This window comes from Ailuropoda melanoleuca, chromosome 5 (assembly GCF_002007445.2).
Source record: "Ailuropoda melanoleuca isolate Jingjing chromosome 5, ASM200744v2, whole genome shotgun sequence".
Lineage (NCBI taxonomy): Eukaryota > Metazoa > Chordata > Mammalia > Carnivora > Ursidae > Ailuropoda > Ailuropoda melanoleuca.
In genome coordinates this window covers 26,047,895-26,071,199 of record NC_048222.1, presented here as the reverse complement: position 1 = coordinate 26,071,199, position 23,305 = coordinate 26,047,895, and the positions used below count along the sequence as shown (strand labels likewise).

General features: G+C 42.1%; 1 protein-coding gene across 2 annotated transcripts in view; it reads left to right on the top strand.

Annotated features, from left to right (window-relative positions):
* Positions 1-23,305, top strand: part of DUSP22 (dual specificity phosphatase 22) — a 61,791-nt gene that overhangs the window by 21,555 nt on the left and 16,931 nt on the right. For both annotated transcript variants that reach the window (XR_004625414.1, XM_034660431.1), the window contains exon 3: positions 3,203-3,285. Coding sequence is in view for 1 of the 2 variants with exons in the window: in XM_034660431.1 (XP_034516322.1) it covers positions 3,203-3,285 (83 nt within the window). In the remaining variant the exon portion in view is untranslated. The remainder of the gene's footprint in view (positions 1-3,202; positions 3,286-23,305) is intronic.

The window sequence follows — 23,305 nt, the reverse complement described above, 5'->3', positions numbered from 1 at the left end:
AGGAGATAATGCTAAGTGAAATAAGTCAAGCAGAGAAAGACAATTATCATACGATTTCTCTCATCTATGGAGCATAAGATCTAGGAAGATTGGTAGGGGAAGAAAGGAATAAAGAAAGGGGGGGTAATCAGAAGGGGGAATGAAGCATGGGAGACTATGGACTCTGAGAAACAGACTGAGGGCTTCAGAGGGGAGGGGAGTGGGGGAATGGGATAGACTGGTGATGGGTATTAAGGAGGGCACGTATTGCCTGGTGCACTGGGTGTTATACGCAACTAATGAATCATCGAACTTTACATCAGAAACCAAGGATGTACTGTATGGTGACTANAAAAAAAAAAAAAGAAATGGGATCAAAATGCCATGGCGGGGAAGGGGCCCCACTGGTACCCAGTCATAGCTCATCCCCTGAAGGCCCTGCAGAGCTCCATGTGCACGGTGCACACAATCTTCTGGGGTTCTCTTTCAGATGTGCGTTCTGATCATGTAGATATGTAGTGGGCCTGGGAGTCTGCATTTCCGGTAGGCTCCCAGGTAATGCCATGCTGCGGCTTTGCAAACCCTAGTTTGAGCAGCAAAGCACTAAGTTCTGCCCCTTTGATTTTGTGCCCAAGGAGAGAGAGCTGGTGTGAAACTTACAGGCATGTTCTCATCCATGTGAGTGAGCTGATAACTCCATGTCTTCAGCTGCATTCACAGCTTGTTACCACAATGCCCGTGGCTGTAGGCAGTCATCCAGAACCATCAATAATTTGTAGTCCTAAAGAATAAGGGGTCCAGTGTCATCATAAAAATGTTGATTAAGCGCTCTATGGAGGCTCAAATAGTTAGAGCCTCTGCTTATGGGTTAGGGTAATCCCAGAATGGCGTTATCAGCACAGACAGCACTATGATAAAATAGAAAGGAGCACAGAGCAAAAGGAACATTGTCCAAGAGTTGCTTCTGGTTTCTTTGGAGCCCTACAGTCTGTTGTCTCATTTGTCAAGTGGTCTTCTCTATGCAAAAATGTATACTTTTATTACCAAACCACTTTCTTTATTTTTAATCTGTGTTATAAAAGTGTATTTATGAGGTGATGAAAATGTTTCAAAGTTAGATTGCAGTGATGGTTAAACAACTGAATATACTAAAAACCGTTGAATCATACATTTTAAAAGGGTGAATTTATGATATGTGAATTATCTCAAGAAAGCTGTTTTTAAAAAAAGAAAAAGTATATTTAAACAAAATTTTTTTAAAAAGATTTTATTTGTTTATTTGTCAGAGAGAGAGAGAGCACACGCAGGGGGAGTGGCAGGCTCCCCACTGAGCAGGGAGCCTGAAATGGGGCTCAATGTGGGGCTCTATCCAAAGACCCTGGGATCATGACCCTAACCAAAGACAGGTGCTTAACCAACTGAGCCACCCAGGGGCCCCTATTTAAACAAGTCTTTAAAATTCAAATCTTGGGCAGGATCAGAATCCAGAAGATTCTGCCCTAGAGTGTCAGGAAGCTGCTTTGGAACACGACCGGCTTTTCCTTTTCCTTCCACCATTTGCCTCTCCGCCTCTCCTGCTCTTCTTTGGGCACTGAAAGCTCCAGCTTGATCTGCCTTCTCCACTTGGCTAAAACATACATACTGGTGGCGATCGGGGAAAATTGCCTTTTGGTGAGAATGTGGAAGCTGGCTGCCAGTGGGATCCTAAATGATTCTAGTTCCTGTTCAGTTCAAACTTACTGATGCCAAAACCTGTAATAGTTGTGGGGCAGAAGGAGGTGGGCGGTGTTTGGAATTGAGTCCTGTGTGTGCGAAGTAGCTGGCTGCTGTGCACATCTGAATTTGACGTTTGAGATGGTTGGAGCAACGAAGAAAGTCTTAAAACCAACATTTTAATATTACTTTTAAAGACCTTTTTTTCTGACTTTAAAGTGGTACAAGTTTATTGCAGAACGTTTAGGAAAGTTTTTCAGTCTCTTCATGATCATCAAGGCCTCTTAAAACTGCAGATTCCTCTCAGGGTCATGAGATCCAGCCCAGCATCATCAGGCTCTGTGCTCAGCAGAGAGTCTGCTTCTCTTCCTCTGCCCACCCCCTCCAAATACATACATACATACATACATACATACACACATGCATCTTAAAAAGAAAACAAAAAACCAACTGCAGATTGCTCAGCCTTGCCATAGACCCGGACGTTAAACTTTCAGAACCTCTTGTGTTGAATATACCAAAAAAACTATTTAAAAATTTTTAAAACACTTGTAATTCCATCTTTTCAAGATTATCACTGTTGGAGCTAATTCCCTGTAGCAGTTTTTCCCCTGTATGTTTGTTTGTCTTTATTATGCTTTTATAAATCGAGTTCATGTTGTACTTATAGTTTGATACCTGCTTTTATACCCTGCTTAACATTTTATCCTAAGCATTTTCCCATGTCATTAATATTCTCTAGAAACATGATAAATAAATATTTGACTCAGTCTGTTTTACCCTATATCATTTAAAAAAGCTTGTTCCAGCTCAGGGCATGGGCATGGGGGGAGCTTTTTCCTGCTGGACTCCTGTTTTGTAGATTAGCAGAAGGGTTTCAACTTGAGGATTTTTACTCAGTCTTTCTCACACAGCATTAGATAGGAGCATTAGCAGGGAGTGTAAATTTTGGTGTCTCCTTAGTTTCATATGGAGATAATTAAATAGCTAACTGATAACTTATTCTGTTTGGGATTTTCAGAAAATGTTCCATTTTTACTTTTGCCCTGCAGTGAATTGTAGATGTTATAAACCACAGTCTAATCTGCGTTTAAACCCATCCCTGCCTTTGACCTCAGGGTATATATTAAGTGGGTCCTTTGTATGTGATTTTAACTTAGATTATTAATCATTAATAACAAGTGGCAGCTACAAAATGACCTCATAGGTTCACTTTCTTTAAACAGCAACAATCATGGTTACAATGTCTATTAATCTAAATAGACTTCAAGTTTTATGTGACCACTTTGTATCAAAAAAATCTGACCATCAGAAATAAATTTTGTTATCTGCAAAATACATTAAAGCAATAGTCCTAAATTCCCTAGGTCTAGATTATTCTGGGTATGGTCAATTATGAAGTTTCAAGAAAGAAATATGCAACGCATTTTGTATTTTTTCCTGGCTCAACTTTACAAATAATTCACTTGCAGAGAAGAATAAAATGGTCATCTTCTTTCTTCTATGACAGATGCCAGAGATGCAGAGCAATTGAGCAAGAACAAGGTGACACATATTCTGTCTGTCCACGATAGTGCCAGGCCTCTGTTGGAGGTAAGGGAGAGCTACGTGCATGTGTCTTTATTTGTATTCCCTGGGAGTGCTTAGGACATTAATGAAGGCAACCATGTTCTCTCTGACACCGGAGTGCCCCTATTAATGTTGTGCACCCGTAGCTATATTAATTTTGTTTCCAGGCCATATTGGTGTCTATGCCCTATCTGTGGCATGGCAGAAGAGTGTATTCTTTCTCTGATTATTCTCCTGCTACATTGCTAGCTTGGCTCTCTTGTCTAAATGCCCAATAATAAGCTGATGCTGCATTTACTTCTAGATTTTAAGAACATTTAAAACTCATTTGCATTCCCTTCAATATTATCCCTGGTTTTAGAATCCAGAAAAACTCAGGTTGCTCATTTCTTGATTTTTTTTCCCATTTAAACTCAGTTATCTACCATTTGCATTTAAAGACAAAAGACAACAGAAGATAAATTGTCACTGGAGATTTCCAGGGCTTCTGATACAGAGACTCTCTGTGTAGAAGTTATTGTTAAGGTTTAGGTTTTCGAGTAAACAGGGTGTGTCTGCCTGTACACTAATTACAAAAACATCTTCGCATCTTCAATTTTACGCTAATGGACGGTTTGAGCTGTTGGCCAGGAGTAAAATCTATTTCTGTTTATTAGCCTTGACAGAGCCCAGGTTACCTTTTTTAAGAAAACAATGTATGTGTGGTTGTGATGCATTTGTGTTCTTCTGTTGTGGGGTGGGGTATTGGAAGGGGAGGGGTGACTCGGTCTAGAAGAAATAATCCACGTTCAAGCTGTTTTCATTTAAATTCATATTATGCAAGAGCAGGTAGTATACTTTTTATTTTAAATTTATTTTCCTTAGCTATTAGAGCTGCTGGCTTTCAGTCAGTGTTAAAGAAATGAGGATATGGAATAATAAGTAATTCTATTAAATGTTACGGTACTGGAGAACCATAGGTGGTGAAGAAACCTCAGTTCACTTCTCCAGATCTGTGAACTCATACTTCCTTCTGTTGTTTTGGCTCTGTTTTTTTTTTTTTTTTTTGAGGTGCTATAATTTGTGTTACAGCATGATTTTGTTGGAAACAATAACAACAGCACGTCATTTTTTTTTGGAGATTAACAGTTCCTTTGAAAATGGCTACTCCGTTTCTTCATCCATCAACAATAGTTTATATTTAAAATGTAGCCAAGCTATGGTCAAGATAATAAGTTAAATGCAAACTGGTCATGATTGACTTCCTCTTTAAATCACAAGATGAGGCTTGAGGTTTCCTTTATTTTAATAAATTACATAGATGTCCTTCCCACCCTCACCCTCCAGGCCTGCCTCACTACTTTATGTTTCATTTAGTGGAACACATTGCCATGTATGAGCATGGTCCTTAAGTCTGTTCACATTGTAACTTCTGTTTAGATGCAAGACCTTCATGTGTTAGACATTAAAAGAGCTCTAGGCTTTATCTGTCCAACCTCCTCCAGGTTACATGTGGGAAACAAAGGGCTAGCAAGTAAAATAGGTGGGACTGTAACCTCGTAAAAAGAGGCACTGTTTGTATAAAAACCTCAGAGCTGTAGGAAAACTGTATTTCCCTCATCAGTATTCCTTTTTATTCCCTCATATTTCAGTTTGTAAGGACAAATTCTGCCTTGAAAAAAAAAGGAGAAATTCTATGCCTTTTCTTTAGAGACAGGTTTTACTTAGCAACATCCTGTTGTAGTCTTTGAATGCTGTTATTACCTCAGCTTGATGATAAGTACTTTCCTGTGATTTCATATTCATTAAGAGACCATCCTTTTATAGCATAACATAGGTTAATATTCCCCTCCTATTTTGTTCATTTTTAAGTTCACAAATAATTCCTGAATACATTCTTATAAAATAATTAAAGCAGTACTTCTCTGATTGCACAAGTGGGGAAAACTCAGGCACCAAAAGTTACTTGAACTTATGTGCTCACAATAAGTTACTGGGATAGAGGAGGTTTGCCAGGGTCCCAGAAGTTTCAAAACTTTGTTTAGCCCTCTGCCTATGCGTAAAGGCACTCTTCGGTCTTAAAATTTCTTTAAAAGATTTTATTTATTTATTTGAGATAGAGCCAGAGTGAAAGAGAGAGAGAGAGAGAGCACAAGCAGGGAGAGCAGCAAGCAGAGGAAGAAGCTGGCTCTCCACTGAGCAGGGAGCCCAACATGAGGTTCTATCCCAGGACCCAGGGCTGAAGGCAGATGCCTAACTGACTGAGCCACCTAGGCGCTCCCTGTCTTAAATTTTAAATTCAGTTCCAGAAGGCACGATCTCTTCCAGCTTGAAATGAGTCAGGGAAAATGTTTGGAGTTGGCAGGGAAGTGAGGGATGGATTGTATTCTTCAGCAGTTCTGTGTTATGCTGGCCTTGATCACTGGGGGGAAAGTAGAGCAGGGATGAAGGTGAGATGGCAGACTGTGTGCAGAGCCAAGCAACTGCAATAAACTGAACCCCAACCTGATAAGGGGCCCTAATGAAAGGTGGAAGGATAAGGGATGCTGGGACCTCCTTTATGTTCCGAGATCTTCAAAGCTTCACGCATGTTTATTGAGTGGGCCCTAACTTACTCTGGGCAGCACTAGTCTGGGGCCAGGCTGGGAGTGGCAAGGTTGTTATTGTTTAAAATTGAAGGTTTCAGTGCTACTAATTCTATGCAGGAGTTCTCCAAGCCCTGCTGCCATGTAGCTATATATTGGTCACTACACTGTTAGGTACTTCTTTGGTTCATTTCCAACAAAACCGAATGGGTTTAAAAGCACTGGGCGCTTAGCATCAAGTATCAAAGGCTTTTATAATCAATAGGAGGCTAAATGAGAGAGGGCAGTCATATTACGCAACGTGGTTTCTGCACCAGAGGTCATAGGTCAAAGGCTTCGTGAACATTCTAGAAGGATAGATTGTTGAACAGTATGTTTGGGATGTGATGCTTTTCAAAAAAATAAAGAAGTTCAGGGAATTTAGCACACCATAGGCTCCTCCGGAAGATTCACAGATTTACTGACGGAATAAAAGCTTTCAGGTTCTGCACTGAAGACACACATTTATCAATCTTTCTAAACAGGGAACCAGTTTGTGTGTGTGCCTGCTTATGTAACGTACCACCTGTTAACATCCCATGGGACTATATTCTGCTGAATACAGTCATGGACATTCAGATTAAGAAGGACTCAGGAAAAGGGTCTGCTATCCCTTGGAGTCCGGGGTGAGCCTCCAGGGTGAGCACTGTTCAGAGGGATGCTATGTAACTAGTAAGCTAGGGCAACCGTGCTCAAGAAAGGGTGCCAAACCTGATCTTATTCCCAAACGAGCCTGCCCTCGTATATGTTGTTGAGAGAACCTAGTATTTGTAGAATGGAAGATTGCAGTTTTTGTGCCTGTTACATCCTCTGTGGTCTTAATGATTTGTAACCTGTTGTAACACCTGACCAGTGACAATACTGTAAAGTGCACTCGCCATGAAAAGCCTCATGAATATGCTGAATACGTCTTAACTTATTATGCATTTATTTATTTATTTATTTTTTAAAATGATTTTTTTTATTATATTATGTTAATCACCATACAGTACATCCCCGGATTATTATGCATTTATTGATTTTACTTTGGGAGGGACTTTTTAAAAATTTTTGTATTTATTTAATTTTTTTAAAAAGATTTTATTTATTTATTTGACAGAGAGAGAAGCAGCGAGAGAGGGAACACAAGCAGGGTGAGTGGGAGAGGGAGAAGTAGGCTTTCCACTGAGCAGGGAGCCTGATGCAGGGCTCGGTCCCAGAACCCTGGGATCATGCCTTGAGCCGAAGGCAGACGCTTAACTACTGAGCCACCCAGGTGCCTTTAGGAGGGACTTTTAAGGAACTCCTGACTTGGTTGATTTCAGTTAGATTAGATGTGATTCTCTATTGCTTGGGTACTTTTTAGACAGGTTTCCCAACGTAGTGTTAGCAGAGTTTTATACCCTTTCTAGCATCCCTAAAGGCGGAAAGAAATGAAAGAATAAAAGGTACTGTTCTCAGGCCTTTGCAGTGGCGGGGCCTCACCTCGCCTCTGGTCATCTCGTGAAGCCAGGTGATCTTTAGTGCTCCCTTGGATGATGAGACAAGATTTGTTGTTGTTGTTGTTTTTTAAAGATTTTATTTATTTATTTGACAGAGACAGCCAGCGAGAGAGGGAACACAAGCAGGGGGAGTGGGAGAGGAAGAAGCAGGCTCCTAGCGGAGGAGCCTGATGTGGGGTTCGATCCCAGAATGCTGGGATCACACCCTGAGCCGAAGGCTTAACGACTGCGCCACCCAGGCGCCCCGAGACAAGATTTGTTTATCCTTTGAACCATGGGGCAAGGTGGTCAGCCAAGAGAGGGAGGTCCAAAGCCCCAATGCCCGTTTCTTCAGAAGAGTATCTGAGGGGTAGATCTTCTAAAATGCAGATTCTTAGAAACAGCAGAAACTTAGGGGCCTTTATATTCACTTGAGGCAGCCCTAGACTAATATCTAAGATTCTGAAGAGCACTGGCTCCCTTTCCACGGCTACTGCTCTGTGTTTGGTATAGAAATCCCAGCTGAACAGAGTCCCAGGGATCACTTACCTTGATTCCATCACTGTGTAGACAAAGAAACTGAAGTTCAGAGACGTGAAGGGACTTGCCCACAATTCCATAGCTTGGTAGCAACCTGGGTCTTCTTTCCCAGGCCAGAGATTTCCCTAGAGTGCCTTACTGTCTTGGTCCTCTCCTTGAATGACTGATGCTTGTGAATCTGCAAGTAGTATTAGTAGATATTGCCACATTGGCTTTGGACAGGGTTATACCATTTGTGCCCTTATTGGCAGTGTATGAAAGTTCCTGTTTCCCATACTATCACCAGCACAGAGTTTTGTTTTTCATTACTATTAATTAGCAAAATTTTTGTTTTGTTTTATTTGCTGTGCATGCCATCCTCACACTGCTGTGTCTCTTGTCCAGACAGTTCTTCTCTTTGAAGACAGGGAGTGATTGATTGATAGACTGATTGGTTGAGCTCCTACTACAAGCCAGGCCCTGGGACAGATGCTGGAGATAACAGAAGGGAATCAATCCCAATATTTGCCCTGATGAAGCCCTTAGAGTGTAAATAAGATATATATTATAGATATTTTATAAACACTACTAATAATTAAGTCTAGAAAAGGAAGAGCTCTGGCTCAGGATAGGCCCTCAGTGCTAGGAGTCAAGTAGGAACAGAGGCTGTGGAAGCTTAGAGAATAAGGTCCCTTCTCTGCCACATGAATCTGGAGGTATTTGACTGGGTTTCTGGAAATGACTGAGAATTTGAAAAATCTGGTCAGTGGCATTCCAGCCAGGAGGAAGCTGGTAGTGCCAAGACATGACTTCTGGTAGAGCTCTGATTCCATGACAGTCACACCAATGTCTTTCGATCCTCCAAAAACTCTGAGAGCCCAGCAGGGCAGATGGCATTGTCCTGGTTCCTTCACAGCATAATCAGACCTGGTGACTTGCTCATGTCACCTCTAACAAGTGGCAGGGCCGGGGGGAAAATTAATTGCCACATTTATTAATTTCAAATAGAAATTAAGTCCAGACCTGTAATTAAAATATTTAAGGGGAAAAAAGCCTTTGTTTTGCTGTTTAGGACTTGGCTGGGGGGTTGCTTGCTTTTGCTGGGGTGTTCCCTTATTTGTGAGTTGTGTCTTCAGTGCTGACTGATTACTCCAGATTTGTAGGGTGGTGAAAACTCCTATCACAAAGACGGTGCTTTTTAATATCAGGAACCCCGTATTGTTTATAGGTGCTGAGGAAGTAATATTGAGCAATGAAAGATTTCTCCCTTCCCCTGAAAAAAGAAACAGAACTCTATCTTTCTAATGTAAAAATTTCAGAGTTTGTTTCATTTTTCATTCTGTGTATTTAACCAGAGCACCTGCAGGAAACAAAACTATTTTTGCTATCAACAAAAATGCTTTAAAAAGTATTCTTATTCCTTCACTGGACTAATTCTCCAAATAATTTTAAGTTTTAAATGATGTATATTTTAGGATTAAATAGAAAAAACAGTAGTTTATATGCATATATTCAAACCAGGGTATTGTATGTATACCAGGTAGGTTTTTGAGCTTGAGTTCAGCTTGGATATGTATTCTTTCCATTTTAAGTTGTGACTTTTATACTTTGAACCACCTAAGTTTTTTTTTTTTTCCCCCAAAGAATAAGATGTTGTCATAGAAGTCACTTATTCCTGGGGGTTCTGTTTTATATTTCCTTTAACACTAAAGACATTTTTTTGAGGTGCCCAGGCTCACAATTTAATTTTGTTAGTTTTGTTTATAGTTGGGCATGTCTTCTGGTTCTAATACTTATTGTTATCTACATGTCTGTACTGCTGTCTTTATTACCCGCTTACTTATGAGAAAACTCTCACCAAGGTGAGCTGTTCCATCTACTTGGACAGAGGTGCTGGGAGACCGAGAGGCTCCTTGACAGACCTTGGTCATCTGCTCCATGTCTGTGTGGTGACCCACCCCATTTCACTACCTCAAAAGTTTAGCTGGTTTCCCAACTGTAAAAGCACACTAGAACAAGGGGTTAAATGGCATTTAAAGTTTAAGAAACCATGCTTCAATGTGTTCTTTTTTCTTCCACCCTCTTGCCTGCCCAAGCCCTACCCTTCCTCACAGCTTGGCCCTAGCTCTCCTTCTTCTGAGAAGGACACTCCCAGTGCCCTCCAACCTCAGGACTTCTTCCCTTTTCTCTACAATATTTGTCGTTTGTACTCTTAACTGGCTGTGAATTGTATACCCTCTGACAGCTTCCATAGTCTCTTGAACGGTGATTTAACCACTGTTCGTTGAACTAGCTCTTCACTGCCTATGTCCAAGCTCCAGCTGCCCTCAGGCCCACAGCAGGTGGGTGCCGCATTGGGATTTCTTCGGTCTTCCCCAGCACTCAACCCTCTGCAGATGCTCGCCAATGAGCTGAGAACCACATGCGTTTTCAGCTCCATTCCAAAATGAGAAATCATGTCTTTGGTCATTTGTGGCACATTGAGGGGTATGAAAGAAGAGCTGTGCCAAGAGTGATTTATTAACCATGAGTAATAAGTGAAGCCAGAGGATCTGGTTAATGCAGCGCAGCCTCACTTATGTGGGTTGTTTGTCCTGTTCCTCACTTGTCAGTAAGTGCTAAGAAACATAGATGTACTGTTTTATGGAGCTCTTGTGGACTCTAGCTCAGAATTATGTCTTGCTAACCAAGAATCCCTGTGACACTTCCGTGACTTTCTGATTGATTTCTTAAGGATCCTTCGGCTACTTTTGGTTTGCGTTAGAAGCTTGGTCCTACAAGGAGGAAAGCACATCTAAGACACAGCGAGTGATCAGTTAAAAGGTTTGCCACAGCCAAGGCAGCACGCTTGAAGCGCAGGCGGAGTTGGTTGAGGCATTGTTTCAGATCTCTAGGAGCTTTTATAGCAAGATCATGAAAAGCTGAGAGAATATTCAAGGTACAGGGGCTTGTGTTCTGGCTCCGGAGGGAAATCCTCATTGCTTGTGGTCCTGCTTTGGCAGACACACAGGCAGACTTGCACGGTGTCACCCCCAGCTCTGGTGCCTGTGTCAGTCCTCAGCTCTCAGCACCCAGGGCCCACCCTGCTCATGACCTTCAAGTCACAGGAGCTATAGGCTACCGTAGCATACTTCCCCTAGCAGGATAGATAATTGACGAAAGCCACACATTTCGTCTTGTACCCACAGAGGTATGGGCAACGATGTTCACCGCAACTCTGTTTGTAATGGTAAAAAAATTGGAGCCACCCCACACATTCAGTAGAAGGGTAGTAGTGCTCGATTATGATACATCCATATTAAGAAATACTCTGCAGCAATTCAAAAGAAGAAGGTTTATATCGTATGCACAGGGAAAAGTTAATTGTTAAGCAAAGGAAGCAAATTGTAGAGTAATATCCACAATATGATCCCATTTATGTAAAACTAAATATTGTTTGCATATTTCTGTGGGTACATATATGTGCATGTAAATGGACAGATAAGGGTCTAGAAGGACCATGCTAGATTCCTCAGAATGGTAAAGTGGAGTAAGATGGGAGAAGAGGGAGGATGTTTCATTTTGTCTTTATTTTATGTATTTTTCACAATGGGAGTATCTTCATAATTTCTCTTTGAATGAAGGAAGGCAGGCAGGTGGGTGGCCGTACTCTCGGTGTCTGTAGTAGTGACTAGTAGATTGCATGTGGGTGTTCAGATTTGCCCGGAATGGGTTCTGTGGTAACAGTGTTCCCTGTGCTTTCACATGTGCATGTTTGACATTAGACAGCTGCGTCCTTGTCGTCCATGATCAGGGGGGTATAAACCATTCATTTCAATCATCTTAATCTTAAAAGGGCAAAGATAGCTGAAGGCGAACCTTTCAGCTGTATAGATTTTATTTTCTCTATCAGTTATCTTCTACTTGTTTCACTTAAATGGGTTTATGTCCTTTCTTAAGATTCACAGATTTCCCTAGTGATGCAGCTTGAAGCATTGGGCGAGATTTCCTTTGTGGATTGGCCATTGGATCCAGTGTAGATGATTTTAGTTATTTTATTGGCATTGCAAAAAACATCGCACTATCGAGGTCCAGGACCTTTGAAAACAAATCATTGTTTGACCATGGTTTTCAGGTTGACAGTTGTTTCCAGTGAACCCCAGTTGTTTTCACCTCTCTAAGAAAGTCTCTTTGATGCCACCCAAGTATCAGTGGTACCTACCATAAAGAAGGCTTGCAGCAGCTTTCATGTGTTGAAGTAAATTTGTTTGAAGCCAACCCCAGACTTAAATAGAAATGACTCAAATAGAAATGATTATGGTAGGTATCGAAAACTGTCTAGTAATCGCTCTTTCTTGAATCAAGCTGTATCTGAGTTCCGTGTGTGTGGGCAGTCAAGTGCATAAGACAGCTCCATCTGGCTGCTGACCCTTCTGTGACAAGTTCACTTGCAAATGGAGTTCTAAAACCAGAATTCCAGCATGGATGGACTAAAAGGGACTTGAAATATTCTAGTACTTCATTGATTCTAGAGAGGAAACAGTGCTTTTTTGTCTCTAAATGAAAGAGATCTATGTTAACCTTTCTTTTCTCTGGTTTGCTAGAGCACCCTGCATTTCAGGTGTGGACCTTGTCTTTAGTACTCAAACTTACTGACCAGCCTCTCCACATAACTAAAGACTTGTGCAAACCTGCTGAACTTTTCTCTAAGTCAGGTCCCAGTGGTTTTGTTGTTGTTGTTGTTTTTAACATTTCCTGCTGAGTGCCCTGCCTTGTCCATCTTGCCCTGACTCCCCTGTGCGATCAAGTACTGAGCACATTGTGTGCTGAGTGCCGTATTTCTGAAGTGGGCCTGCCTTGTTTGCATCCCTCCTTTTTCTCAATGGGAAATATACCAGTGGCAAGATCTCCTGGTATCTCCAAACCAGTTTCTCAGGAAAAGCAAGTAGCACATGGTCTCCCCTCTGTGCTTCAGCTGGAGTGATAGTATGCGTTGTTGCAACTACATAAACTGCCTATAAATGCTGAAGCACAGGGGAGAAGCTCTGTCCACTTACATAAGATCTTCAGGCTCATGAACTGGGGAATTTGGTGAAGAATTTGTAAAGAGGGGTTTCTGGGGAGTCTTGTAGGACTAGTATGGTTTGGTTCAGTGGGGAGATCTGTCTTGACTAGGAGCAGCCCTTCCGGGCGGGTCAGGAAGGGGGAAATAAGCCCTGGAGCCATAGAAGATGTGTGGAAGTCGGCTGATTATAGAGTGGAGAAGGTGGTCAGCATGGTGGGGTAAGGGTGGGGCCATATTCAGTTCTCCTTTTGGCTAAATTAGGAGTTATTCCTTCAAATTCAGCAGATGTTTACTTACCTTGTAGCAAGGATTGGGGATAAAATACAAGGAGAAGTAAGATGGGGCCCAGTGTTTAGAAGAGACAGGCACAGAAATCCCTTTAGGGGCACCCCAGGGCCCAGAGGGGTTGGAGAGAAGGAGCTCTGGTGCAGATATAATGCACTTCTGCAGTTCTTTGGCCATCGACCCTTAACAAGAAGCTCTTAGGCATGACTGTGCTGGGTGTTATGAGCACTAGAAGGCAGAGAGTAAGTGACATAGGAGCAAAATCTGGAAAGCTTTAATAGGGGCCCAGTTTTGCTAAGGATTTTAAAAGGGAAGAGCAGCTTAGTTTGGAAGAAACAACTAAAGTGAATATCCTGGGGGAAATATGTTTCTGGTTCCAGGTTAGGACAGCACAGCATGTGGCTGGCAGACCATCGGGAACCTGAGCCTTATGGTGGTAGAGGCAGAGGACATCTAGCCCAAGGGAACTGAACAGGTATCAGGCTCCTTGGGTGAAGGGCCTTTGAGTCTGCAGTCAGAGTTGGAATGAGAAGTTAAATGTGGTTGGTTGGCTGGTTGGTTGGTTAAGACCCCAGGCAGGGTATAATGGCTCTATAGATACTGTTGTTTTTAGCCGTAAGAAAAAGAGTGATTTAAAAGTAGCTTGGTTTGCTGAAGACTGGTTTAAGCAAATTTGCCATTTTCAGGTGCTCCTAATAATTCATTGGTGGTAGGCACTGCAGGTGGACCTTTTGCCTGCCACAGCTGCAAGGGAAGTGATCCAAACTGTCTTTAAAAGCCTGAGAGTAAAGCGATGGCCCCTTGCTAGTGTCATCATCTCAGTGCAGGCAAAGTGGACAGGTCATGCCCATACTGCTCTTTGAAGTGTTTCCCCCTCTCTGTGGTCTGACTCCTGAGATGTTTTGCAGACCTTTGTGTGTGTGCTGGTGCAGAGGGTGCTGTCAAACCCTGGGTTTGAATTGAGAAATTATTTCTCCTTTCAGTTATCACCACAATTAGTACAGATGTTGAGTTTCAACATTCAGTGCTGAGCAGCGGCTTCTTCCACTAGCTCTTATCCGCTTTTCTGATGGGAAAACAAATGAAATACACGGTGAAAGTTTGAGCTAGTCAAGCCATACCTGCCTACAGCCCTGGTGAAGGCGGAGAAGTAGAGACACCTAAAATCTGAATTAGAGCTCCTTCTCGGGGGCCAATACGGACATGCTTGTTTGCCTCTCAGATTTTCCCCCAATTAAAGGGAGATAATCCGTAAGATTCCTTTGGTGAAAAGCACAGCCAGCTGCCAGAGAAGGGAGAGAACATGTGGGAAAGCTGCCATGGGGTTGACCTTTTATCCTTTAAATGGTTGCATAGAGAGAATTTTTCTGTTATTGTGTGATCATGGAGAAGGCATCTCAGACAGACAGAGCTGCGCCCAGACCTTGAGTTGGGCCTTCTGGTCATGGAAACTATTCCTTAGCACAGTGGTATAGAGATCATTTCAGAGTGTACTGGTTTTTAAAGCGGTTAGGGCTTAGCAATGGTGGAACTGGTCCAAAATGACTTTACCTATTTAGTGATCTGCCTTGTCAAGGAGACCATCCCCACAGCACCCAAGCGGGGAGGCAATTCCAAATCTACTGTAAATGATTAATTTAAACTGCATCATAGAATGCTTTGATACTATGCCCCAAAGTCAGAATAACATTTCTAATAAAGTCAGAATAACATTTCCAAGTATTTTTTTTTTTTTAATGCTCCTTTAGACTGAGGCTAGCCACCATTTCTCATGGGAACCTCTCTTACTGCTGTTCCTGCGTGTGTGATGGCATTGTGGCGGAATAGTGTTGACCAGTCATCTTGAGGTCCTGCTGACCCCAGTGAGGGAGGGACCTCTGGCCTCCTTGGTAGCCAGTGCTCACTCACTCCTTGTGAGTCCTACACGGGCTCTAACGAAGGTGGCCTGGGACTTCCTTCTATGCCTAGTGCAAGAGGATGCAGCTGTCAAAATAAAAATAGACCATCAGATTGCTTTCAATGGCAGCAGTGGGGGAGGGAAGATTTGGTGAAGTGCCGCCCTTTCAAAGGAAGGCCATGGAATGTTGACCTTAAATGTAAATACTTAAAACAGAGCAAGGAAAATGCGCCCCCCATTATGTTTGGGAAATAGGACACCCCTTCTGTACATGAATGTACCATGAAACATAGAAATTTAATGCCATCTCTAATAATCCACGTTTACCTGCATTTTAGGTCCTTATGTTCAGGAGAAATGGGAGAGTTACTGTTCCCTGCTCTACTCTTCTCTACCCTTCCAGCCCATGGCTCATTCTCACTGCTCTGAGCAACATGGCCCTTCTTTTGTGGCTCATGTACTGGCCTTGACCATGTGTAGCCTTTGCATGTCATAAACATTAGCCCTACCCATGTGCAACTGGCCAGCTCTCCAGGGCAGGACCCTGCTCTGGGTCAGTGTTTGTTTCATTCTTGAAACCATTTCTAGGTCTGATCCCACGTAGAGGAGGTGATATTAGGCCTGAGGGATTATGAATGCTCTTTAGAAAAAGTTTCTTAGCTTTTTCAAAGCTGCAGATTACATTCCAGCCCGAAGACAAGAGGCAGTCTACAAAGTTGATAGCTCACCCTTCAGTGAATTTATTATTCGTCGTAAGTGAGAGAGTCTGAGAACTCATTTGCTTAGTAATCTGCAAGAGAGGACAAAAATGACCTTTGAAACAATCCTGTGTTCCTCCCTGAGTCGGGAGATGCATTTAAGAAGGGAAATAGTCACTTTCTTGCTGGAAAGGTGAGGATGACTCAGGCAGGTGTGCTCATCCAGGTCTGGTAGACATACCAAAGTGTGAGTGTGGCTCTCTCCACTGGTTCTCGTGAGCTGTCTGCGGTCAGCATTCTGCAGCCGGGTCTGTGTGATGCCTTGTTTGCTCCTAACCCAGGGCTGCCAGTAAGGTAGCGAGGACTGACAGCAAGCTCGCCTTTTGCATTTATTGAACATGTTCCAGCCGCACTTAGTGTGTTTCACATTTTCCATCAAAGTTCCTTGTTAAAAATGTCCTATATTCGAGGAAAATTCCTCTGTCCCTTTCTTTTGCAGAGTAAGGAAGAGAATGGAGTACAAGTAGTGTTTTGGAATACTGCAATTCTAAGAAGGCAGTGTGCTGTATCAGATGCCATTTAAATGTAGAAGAAACATTATTTCACACATATCATTTGTGTGATATGCAAAGCAAACCTGAAGCCATCAAAATGACTTTGTGAAATGTCACTGTCTCGACCGGGCTCAGCACACTTTTTTTTAAATCAAGGGACAGATGGTAAATATTTTGAGCTTTGTGGGCCTTAAGTTCCCTGTGACAGTACACTGCTCTATCCTGCTGTAGCATGAAAGGAGCTATAGACAATACATAGATGAGCAGGTGTGACTGTGTCCCAATAAACATGGGCCTGTTTGCCAACTCTGCTGCCATCTTCCAGGAGTCTGTGTGCCAGCCATGTAGTGTGGTGTCAGGGCATTTAGGACAGGGAGCCGGAGCCAGCCTGAGTTGGAGGGAATGATGTCAGGGAAGGCTCTGTGCATAGGGCTGGTGGGTCACATCAGGGGCGGTTCCACTAAGGAAGTGCCCCTGGGAGCAGTCCTGAAGAAGAAGGGTGTTCCAGAGGAAGCAAGCAAGCAAGCAAACAAACACACACTGGGGAGAAGAAGGGACCCTGGGGAGGAGTGGGCAGGAAAGTACAGAACATTTGGAGAGATTCTCAGGCAGCCTAGGTACCTGGAGCTTGGTGAGCTGGGGGAGGTGAGCTTAGGAGGGAAGTTGTAGACAAGTCCTGAAGGATTTTGAGCAGGCTCTTTACTTTGCAGACAGGATGGATCCACTGAATATACTTAAGCAGCTGAGGCAAATTTACCTTTGTGTCTTACCAGTGGTAGCTGTAGAATGCTCCTGAAGTATCTACTGCTGATTTCTCCTGATGTCCAAGCATCAGTTTTCAATCATGGTAATTTTTTGGTATGGTCATTTATCCTTAACATTCATTAAGTAATATTGTAGAATTACTTGGTTTGGAGAGATTGCTGAAACTGGCCCCGTTTTCATGAGTCACACTGAATACATCAGCGATCGTCAGACACAACTGAAATCACGGAAGAGGGCTTTCAGTGGTGGGTTGGAGCTGGCGCGAATCTCCCTCACCACCTTCCCATAACCCACCCATGTTGGCTCAAGGAAATTCAATGTGCTGACTATGCCCGCTTTAGCCTTTCAATGAAATAGTTGGAGCAAAAATAAGCATTTGGGTCCTCATCTGTTGATCTGACAAGTCAAATGTATGTCGTTTTTTGACTAACCTGAAAGAAGCCAGCAGGTGTTGGAGGGTTCTCATTTGCATTTTTTCTCACAAAATCAAACCAAAGGCTAAATCTTGTCTCTCCACTCCGACCTTCCCACCCCTCCCCACCCCATCAAGTACCACAGAGTTCTTGGAAGTTGTTATTTGTAGTACTGTTTCCTAAATTTAGCTGGTGCAGGAAGAATCAGTGGCAAATGGGTGCCTGAAGAAAATGCATCTTGGGTTTAGACCTAGACTCAAAACATGTATAATGTAGCACAACTAAAGGTCGGTATTTATCTGTCTGATTCCTACGAGATTTCTGTTCTGGTACAAACAAAAAGGGAAAGATGGTCAAGAATCTCACCCCCTAGACCTTACCTGTTTTTTTGTTTTTGTTTTTTTAGATTTTATTTACTTACTGGTGGGGGGTGGGAGATTGAGAGAATGGGTGAGAGGAGGGGCAGAAGGAGAAGCAGACTCCCCTCGGAGAGGAAGCCCAATGCAGGACTCGACCCCAGGACCCCAGGACCATGACCTGAGCCGAAGGCAAACGCTTAACCGACTGAGCCACCCAGGAGCCCTGTTTTTGTTTTTTGCTTTTTAATGCCGACTTCCAGTTCTTAGTCCACAGATATATATATAATTTTTTCCAGATGTAATCTTTCTGCAGATATAATTTTGTATTCTACTTTTTCCCTTTAAAAAATGTTATCGGCTATGTGAAAATTCTTAAATTGAGGAGAAATAATGATCAAAATCCATGGGCCAGGTACTGGGTTTGGCATCCATGTATACAACGTAGGTGGAGATCTTCCTGTGCTTTCTCTGGAGTAAGACACTCCATGAAGAGGCAACTTTAAAAGGAGAGTAAGGCTGTCAAACCTTGCATGTACATCTGAAAGCAAGTTCAAGTGAGAAATAGCCATCTCTTGGGTCTGTGACCTTCAGGAGTGTGGCTAGGCTAGTTTTTTCAGGTTACCTGCCTTTAGGTTTATATGAAGGTACAGAAGTAGTCAAATTCATAGAGACAGACAGTAGAATTGGGGGTTACCAGGGAGTGGGGGAAGGGCTAATGGGAGTTAGTGTTTAATGGGTACAGAGTTTCCATTTGGGAAGATGAAAAAGTTGTAGAGATGAAAGGTTGTGATGAGAATGTGAATATACATGATGCCGCTGAACTGCATACTTAAAAATGGTTAAAATGGCAAATTTTATGGTATGCATATTTTTACTACAATAAAAAAAAAGTACGGAGTGATTGTCTCAACTGGGAGAGACTTTCATTTTTTGTGGTGGTGTATAAGCTGTGGTCTTGCTTCTTATCAAGTGTGGGACAGTCTAAACTTAATTCTTTTTAAATTTTGTTTCTTTATTGGAGTCAGATTTTTTGGTAATTTGGTGAATTAGGTCTTCATGGGGTCCCCAGCTTACTTCGCTTAATTCATTAATGGGTGTTAGATGATCAGTCTTAATAGAGTTTCCCGTGTAGGAATTGCAGAGTCCAGTTCAGCGTGCCGCCCTGATAAGTCGTAAATGTGATTGTCAAAGAAAAAAATGTCATCTCTTTCAGAGGACTCCCCCTTTGTACACCCACATTGCTATGGGTATTTGGATGGGATAAGAGAAACCAAGATCCAAGATCAGGCCGTTTTTATTAGCAGCTAAAATAACTTTTCCATCTCATGGATTTCCTGATTATGGTCTCGTAGTGAACTCCATCTCCCACTTATGTTTCCTCTTAGGTTGTGAGTAAGTCCTTCAGAAAATAGTTACATTCTATAACTGGTTTTATTAGCCTTCCTGAGAGAGAAAACAGATCCTGAAGGGCTTGATCTTTCTTTTCTTTAGAAAAGTAGTGTCAGCTAGGTTCTTCAGAAGCCTCTTAACTTATGTTTCAGAAAGAAAAGAACAGTGAATTTTAGAAATTGTACTTGAAACAAGCGAGAGTTTGATCTCTTTACTAGTCCTGAAATCAGAATCTTGCCCCTGCTTTTCGAGTACTTGCCTATGTATCGTTTTAAGTGTAATCTTTAGTTTCAGCCCCAAAGAAAGGCAAAAACCTTACTTTTGGTGGTTACTATGCTTGTTGAAACAGAAAACAGAAAAATATTAGAACTTTTGAGAATATGGACTTAGAAAGCCTTAAACTTTGCTCAAGAAGGATCTCTGGAATACTTTCTAAACTTTCTTCTCAGTCAGTTGATACCTGTTGTCTCTTTCACAACCTAACACCAAAACTTTACCCCAAAAACTTTCTTTGGGTGATCCCACTGAAGTCTAACGTCTTTCCTGTCTTTTCCTAATGTTTTTCCACACTATGTAATACTAATTGATGTGTTGCTTGTTATTATGAATATTCAGTGTATATGTGGTCAGTGTAAATATGAGGCTTTTTCTTAATTTTTTGCCTTTTTCCTCCCTCTGGTCCCCACCTTATCAGTAATAATAGCATTCTCAGGATGTATTAGGCCATTCAAAATGCCATGTAGTCAAAAGAAACTACCTGCTCTTTCTTTGTCCCTCCTAGAAATCAAGACAGTCTTAAAGCATAGACTGAGCGAGCCCCTTTCCCTTAACTAAACTGGTTTTTGTATTCTTGGGCCAGCTGCCCAAGTTTAAAATCTGCAACTTGACACTTACTAGCTCCGCAAAGTTTAGTATTAATTGGCTTTCCACCAGTTACTGTTTTGGAACATCATGGAAAGTATTAAACTTTTATCTATTTAATAATTTTATTTCAAAGAAGATAATTTTAGTTTTATGGGTTTTTGTTTTTGTTTTTGTTTTTTAGTTTTAGAGGTAATATGTAGGAGTAGATATCACATAGCAAATGCTGTAGGAATAGAAACATTGCTGTTTTTTTTTTAATTCCAGTATATTAACATACAGTATATTAGTTTCAGGTGTACAATATAGTGATTCAAGGATTCTGTACATTACTCAGTGCTCATCACGGTAAATGTACTTTTAATCCCCTTCACCTATTTCACCCATCCCCGCACCCACCTCTCCTCTGTTATTTTTATTACTTATGAATTTTTCAGATTGTTCTAGAATTTTGTTCTAGAATAAGATGTTTGTTACTTTTTTACTTCGTTTACCATGCTTTCCATTATTTAGCTAAACACATCCTGCCCCATATCTCTGTCTCTGCAAACCTCAATATTAAATGGTTTTTTTTGGGGGGAATCCATTAATACTAGGATAATTTTCAGTCTCTCCAGCTTGTAGCATTGAGGTCCTTAATGCTGTCAGCACTCTTGCTGCTTTCTGAATTAGTAATTAACTGCCATGAAGTGTACACATGTGCAGGCATCTGAAGGCTTTTTTCAGGTACTTCATGTTCTGCAGTCTGTGGCCTCCAAGAGAGATACTTTTCGTGCTTCGTTAATGACTAAGCCAAGATAAATAGATGTTCTTGGGCGGTGAGCAGCTGAATCTTTTTGACAGTTTTGACTCCTTTCTTTACTGTATTTGCATAGTTTGTTCCCTTCTTATTGTAGATCGTGGTGAGCTGATTCTTAACCAAGTCCCACTGGTGTGGACAGGCAGGAGACGGGTGTCTGGAACACGTGTGCCCTTCCTATGTCGTGGCTAGAAGTTCAGCTCTCTTATTTTTACGGTCCCCGGGCATGGGCACTTTATGATATTTTTCTTCCCTTGTACTATTCCTGTAGTGTGATCTTCATGTTAATTGGTTTTCACCTTGTTCAACAGATATTTAGTGTTTACTATGTGCCAAGGAAGGTTATTGTTGTTGTTCTACTTTTGAGAGAACATGATCTTATGTTTTATATTTTCTCTGTCCTTCCTTAACAGTAGGGGATCCCCAAACTTGTGGCTGAGAGCTACTTTGTTCCTCCTTAGAAGCTTCACAGATGGGAAGCTGTAGCTGCCACATGCCCATCCCAGCTAGTGAGGGTGAGGGGCCCAACATGGCTGAAAGTTGCCTCCTCATCATCTGTGGGCATGGAGGGAGGGATACCCTTTGCCATCTTCCTGCATTTTGCTCTTGCCTTATGGGGCCAGCTGCCTTTTCTTTTTCGCATCAGGCACCAAAAAGGGGAATGGGACCCCACTCAGGGAACACCTGAAGGAAATGAAGTGCTTTCCAGTCAAACTGCTGTTGGCATTTATGGGGAATGCTTTTAATATAAAGCTAAGAGCTATTTAGCCTCCCCTCTGTCCATTCTCTTCCTTTTCCTCCATTATTTTTTCTTTCCTCCCATCGTATGGGCCGGGCTGATTTTAGATTTTGTTAGGATTACGTGGCTGTCAGTCAGCGTGTGTGACAGGAAAGCATTTTTATCCTATGTTAGAGGGGATGCACCTCAGCGTCCTTGAGTGATTGAAGTTGCCCAGGCCGACAGTCACAGTGGAAGGGAAGGCGGAGACCTGAGAATCCTTCCCATCCCTCTGGAAGTACAGGTCTGAAAGAGGTTGGAGGAAGTGTGTGGGAGGAGAGAATTTCATAAGCTGCTGGGCCTGCTCCATGGCCAACTCTCACTTAAGAGTAAAAGAAAAGAGTAAATGAGTCATTCCAGTGACAGATTTATGAAATGATCGGTATGTGTATCTATACCAATAAGCTTGCTTGGCCTTGATGGTGGGAAGTAGCGAAATTACTGATTTTTACAGTATCATTTCCTTTTCCACTTTCTTTCCTTTTAAATCACTGCTTTAATACCTCTCTGGGTTTGGAGGTGCTTTAGAACTTCAGACAACTGCCTCGATATTTCCAGCAGAGCACAGTGCCCAGAGTCCAGGAAGAAATGAGGACAGAGACAGAAGGAGGCAATTAGGGATGACGAAGTGAAGGTTGAATGAGGGAGAAACATCTGGCAGCTGACCCTTAAACTTTACCCTCGACATGTTCAAGCCTGTTTGGTCTCATGTGAAGTATTTTCACAGGGAAAAGTAGTGGTAGAACTCATCTTCTTGAAGAGCCTTTGTTGGAAGATGTAATGATTGACTCAGAGCTGAAAAAAAATGTAGGTGTACATGAATTAAGCACGAATTTTTTTTTTTTCCTGCCCTCTCGTAATACTAAGAGACAGGGAGGGGAATTTGATCTCTCGGGTGTTAGTGACAGACAGCTGATTGCACTCTGAACTGGTTTAAGCAGGAAGGTGTTTGTTAAGAGATAGTTGAGAGCTTATGGTCTCCTCAGAAGAGCTGGAGAAACAGGCTTTCCGCTGAAGTTAAAGGAACAACGCTCAGACCACATCACACAACTGGTGAGATATGCTGCCACGTCTGCCCCCAGAACCACCTGCTTCTACTGCCACCTGCACCTGCCAAGCAGGTGCTCTTTACCCATCTGACTCGTCCCGTGTTCTGTTTCCAAATCCACCTCAAGTAGGTGTGTCAGATGATGAAACCAGGTCCGGAGTCTACAACCCTAATAGCAAAGGTGGTTGAAAACTGTAGTTTACATGCATGGAAAAGTAAGCTTCACAATGTCATGAAAGTATCAAAATGTGAAGGTCTAGAAGGGTTTGGGGCAGCCACAAAGGTAGGTGTTCCTGACAAGACTACATTAGTAAATACAACACAGAAATGCCTCATGATAGGAATTAACAATAAAATTTTCATGATTAACTGCAAAAAAGTCAAATAATTCTAGAAGACAAGTTATTTTATGACTTTATTTGCTGAGGGACTTGTGGTAGTCTATATATTTCTATATATTTCTCCTTCATTTTCTCCCTTAGGTTGGTTATTTTTTTAGTGTTTGCTGTGTTTCTTCCCCTATTTATTACCCATGACATGGTAGCAAGATCCTATGAGATTAGGAAGGGTTT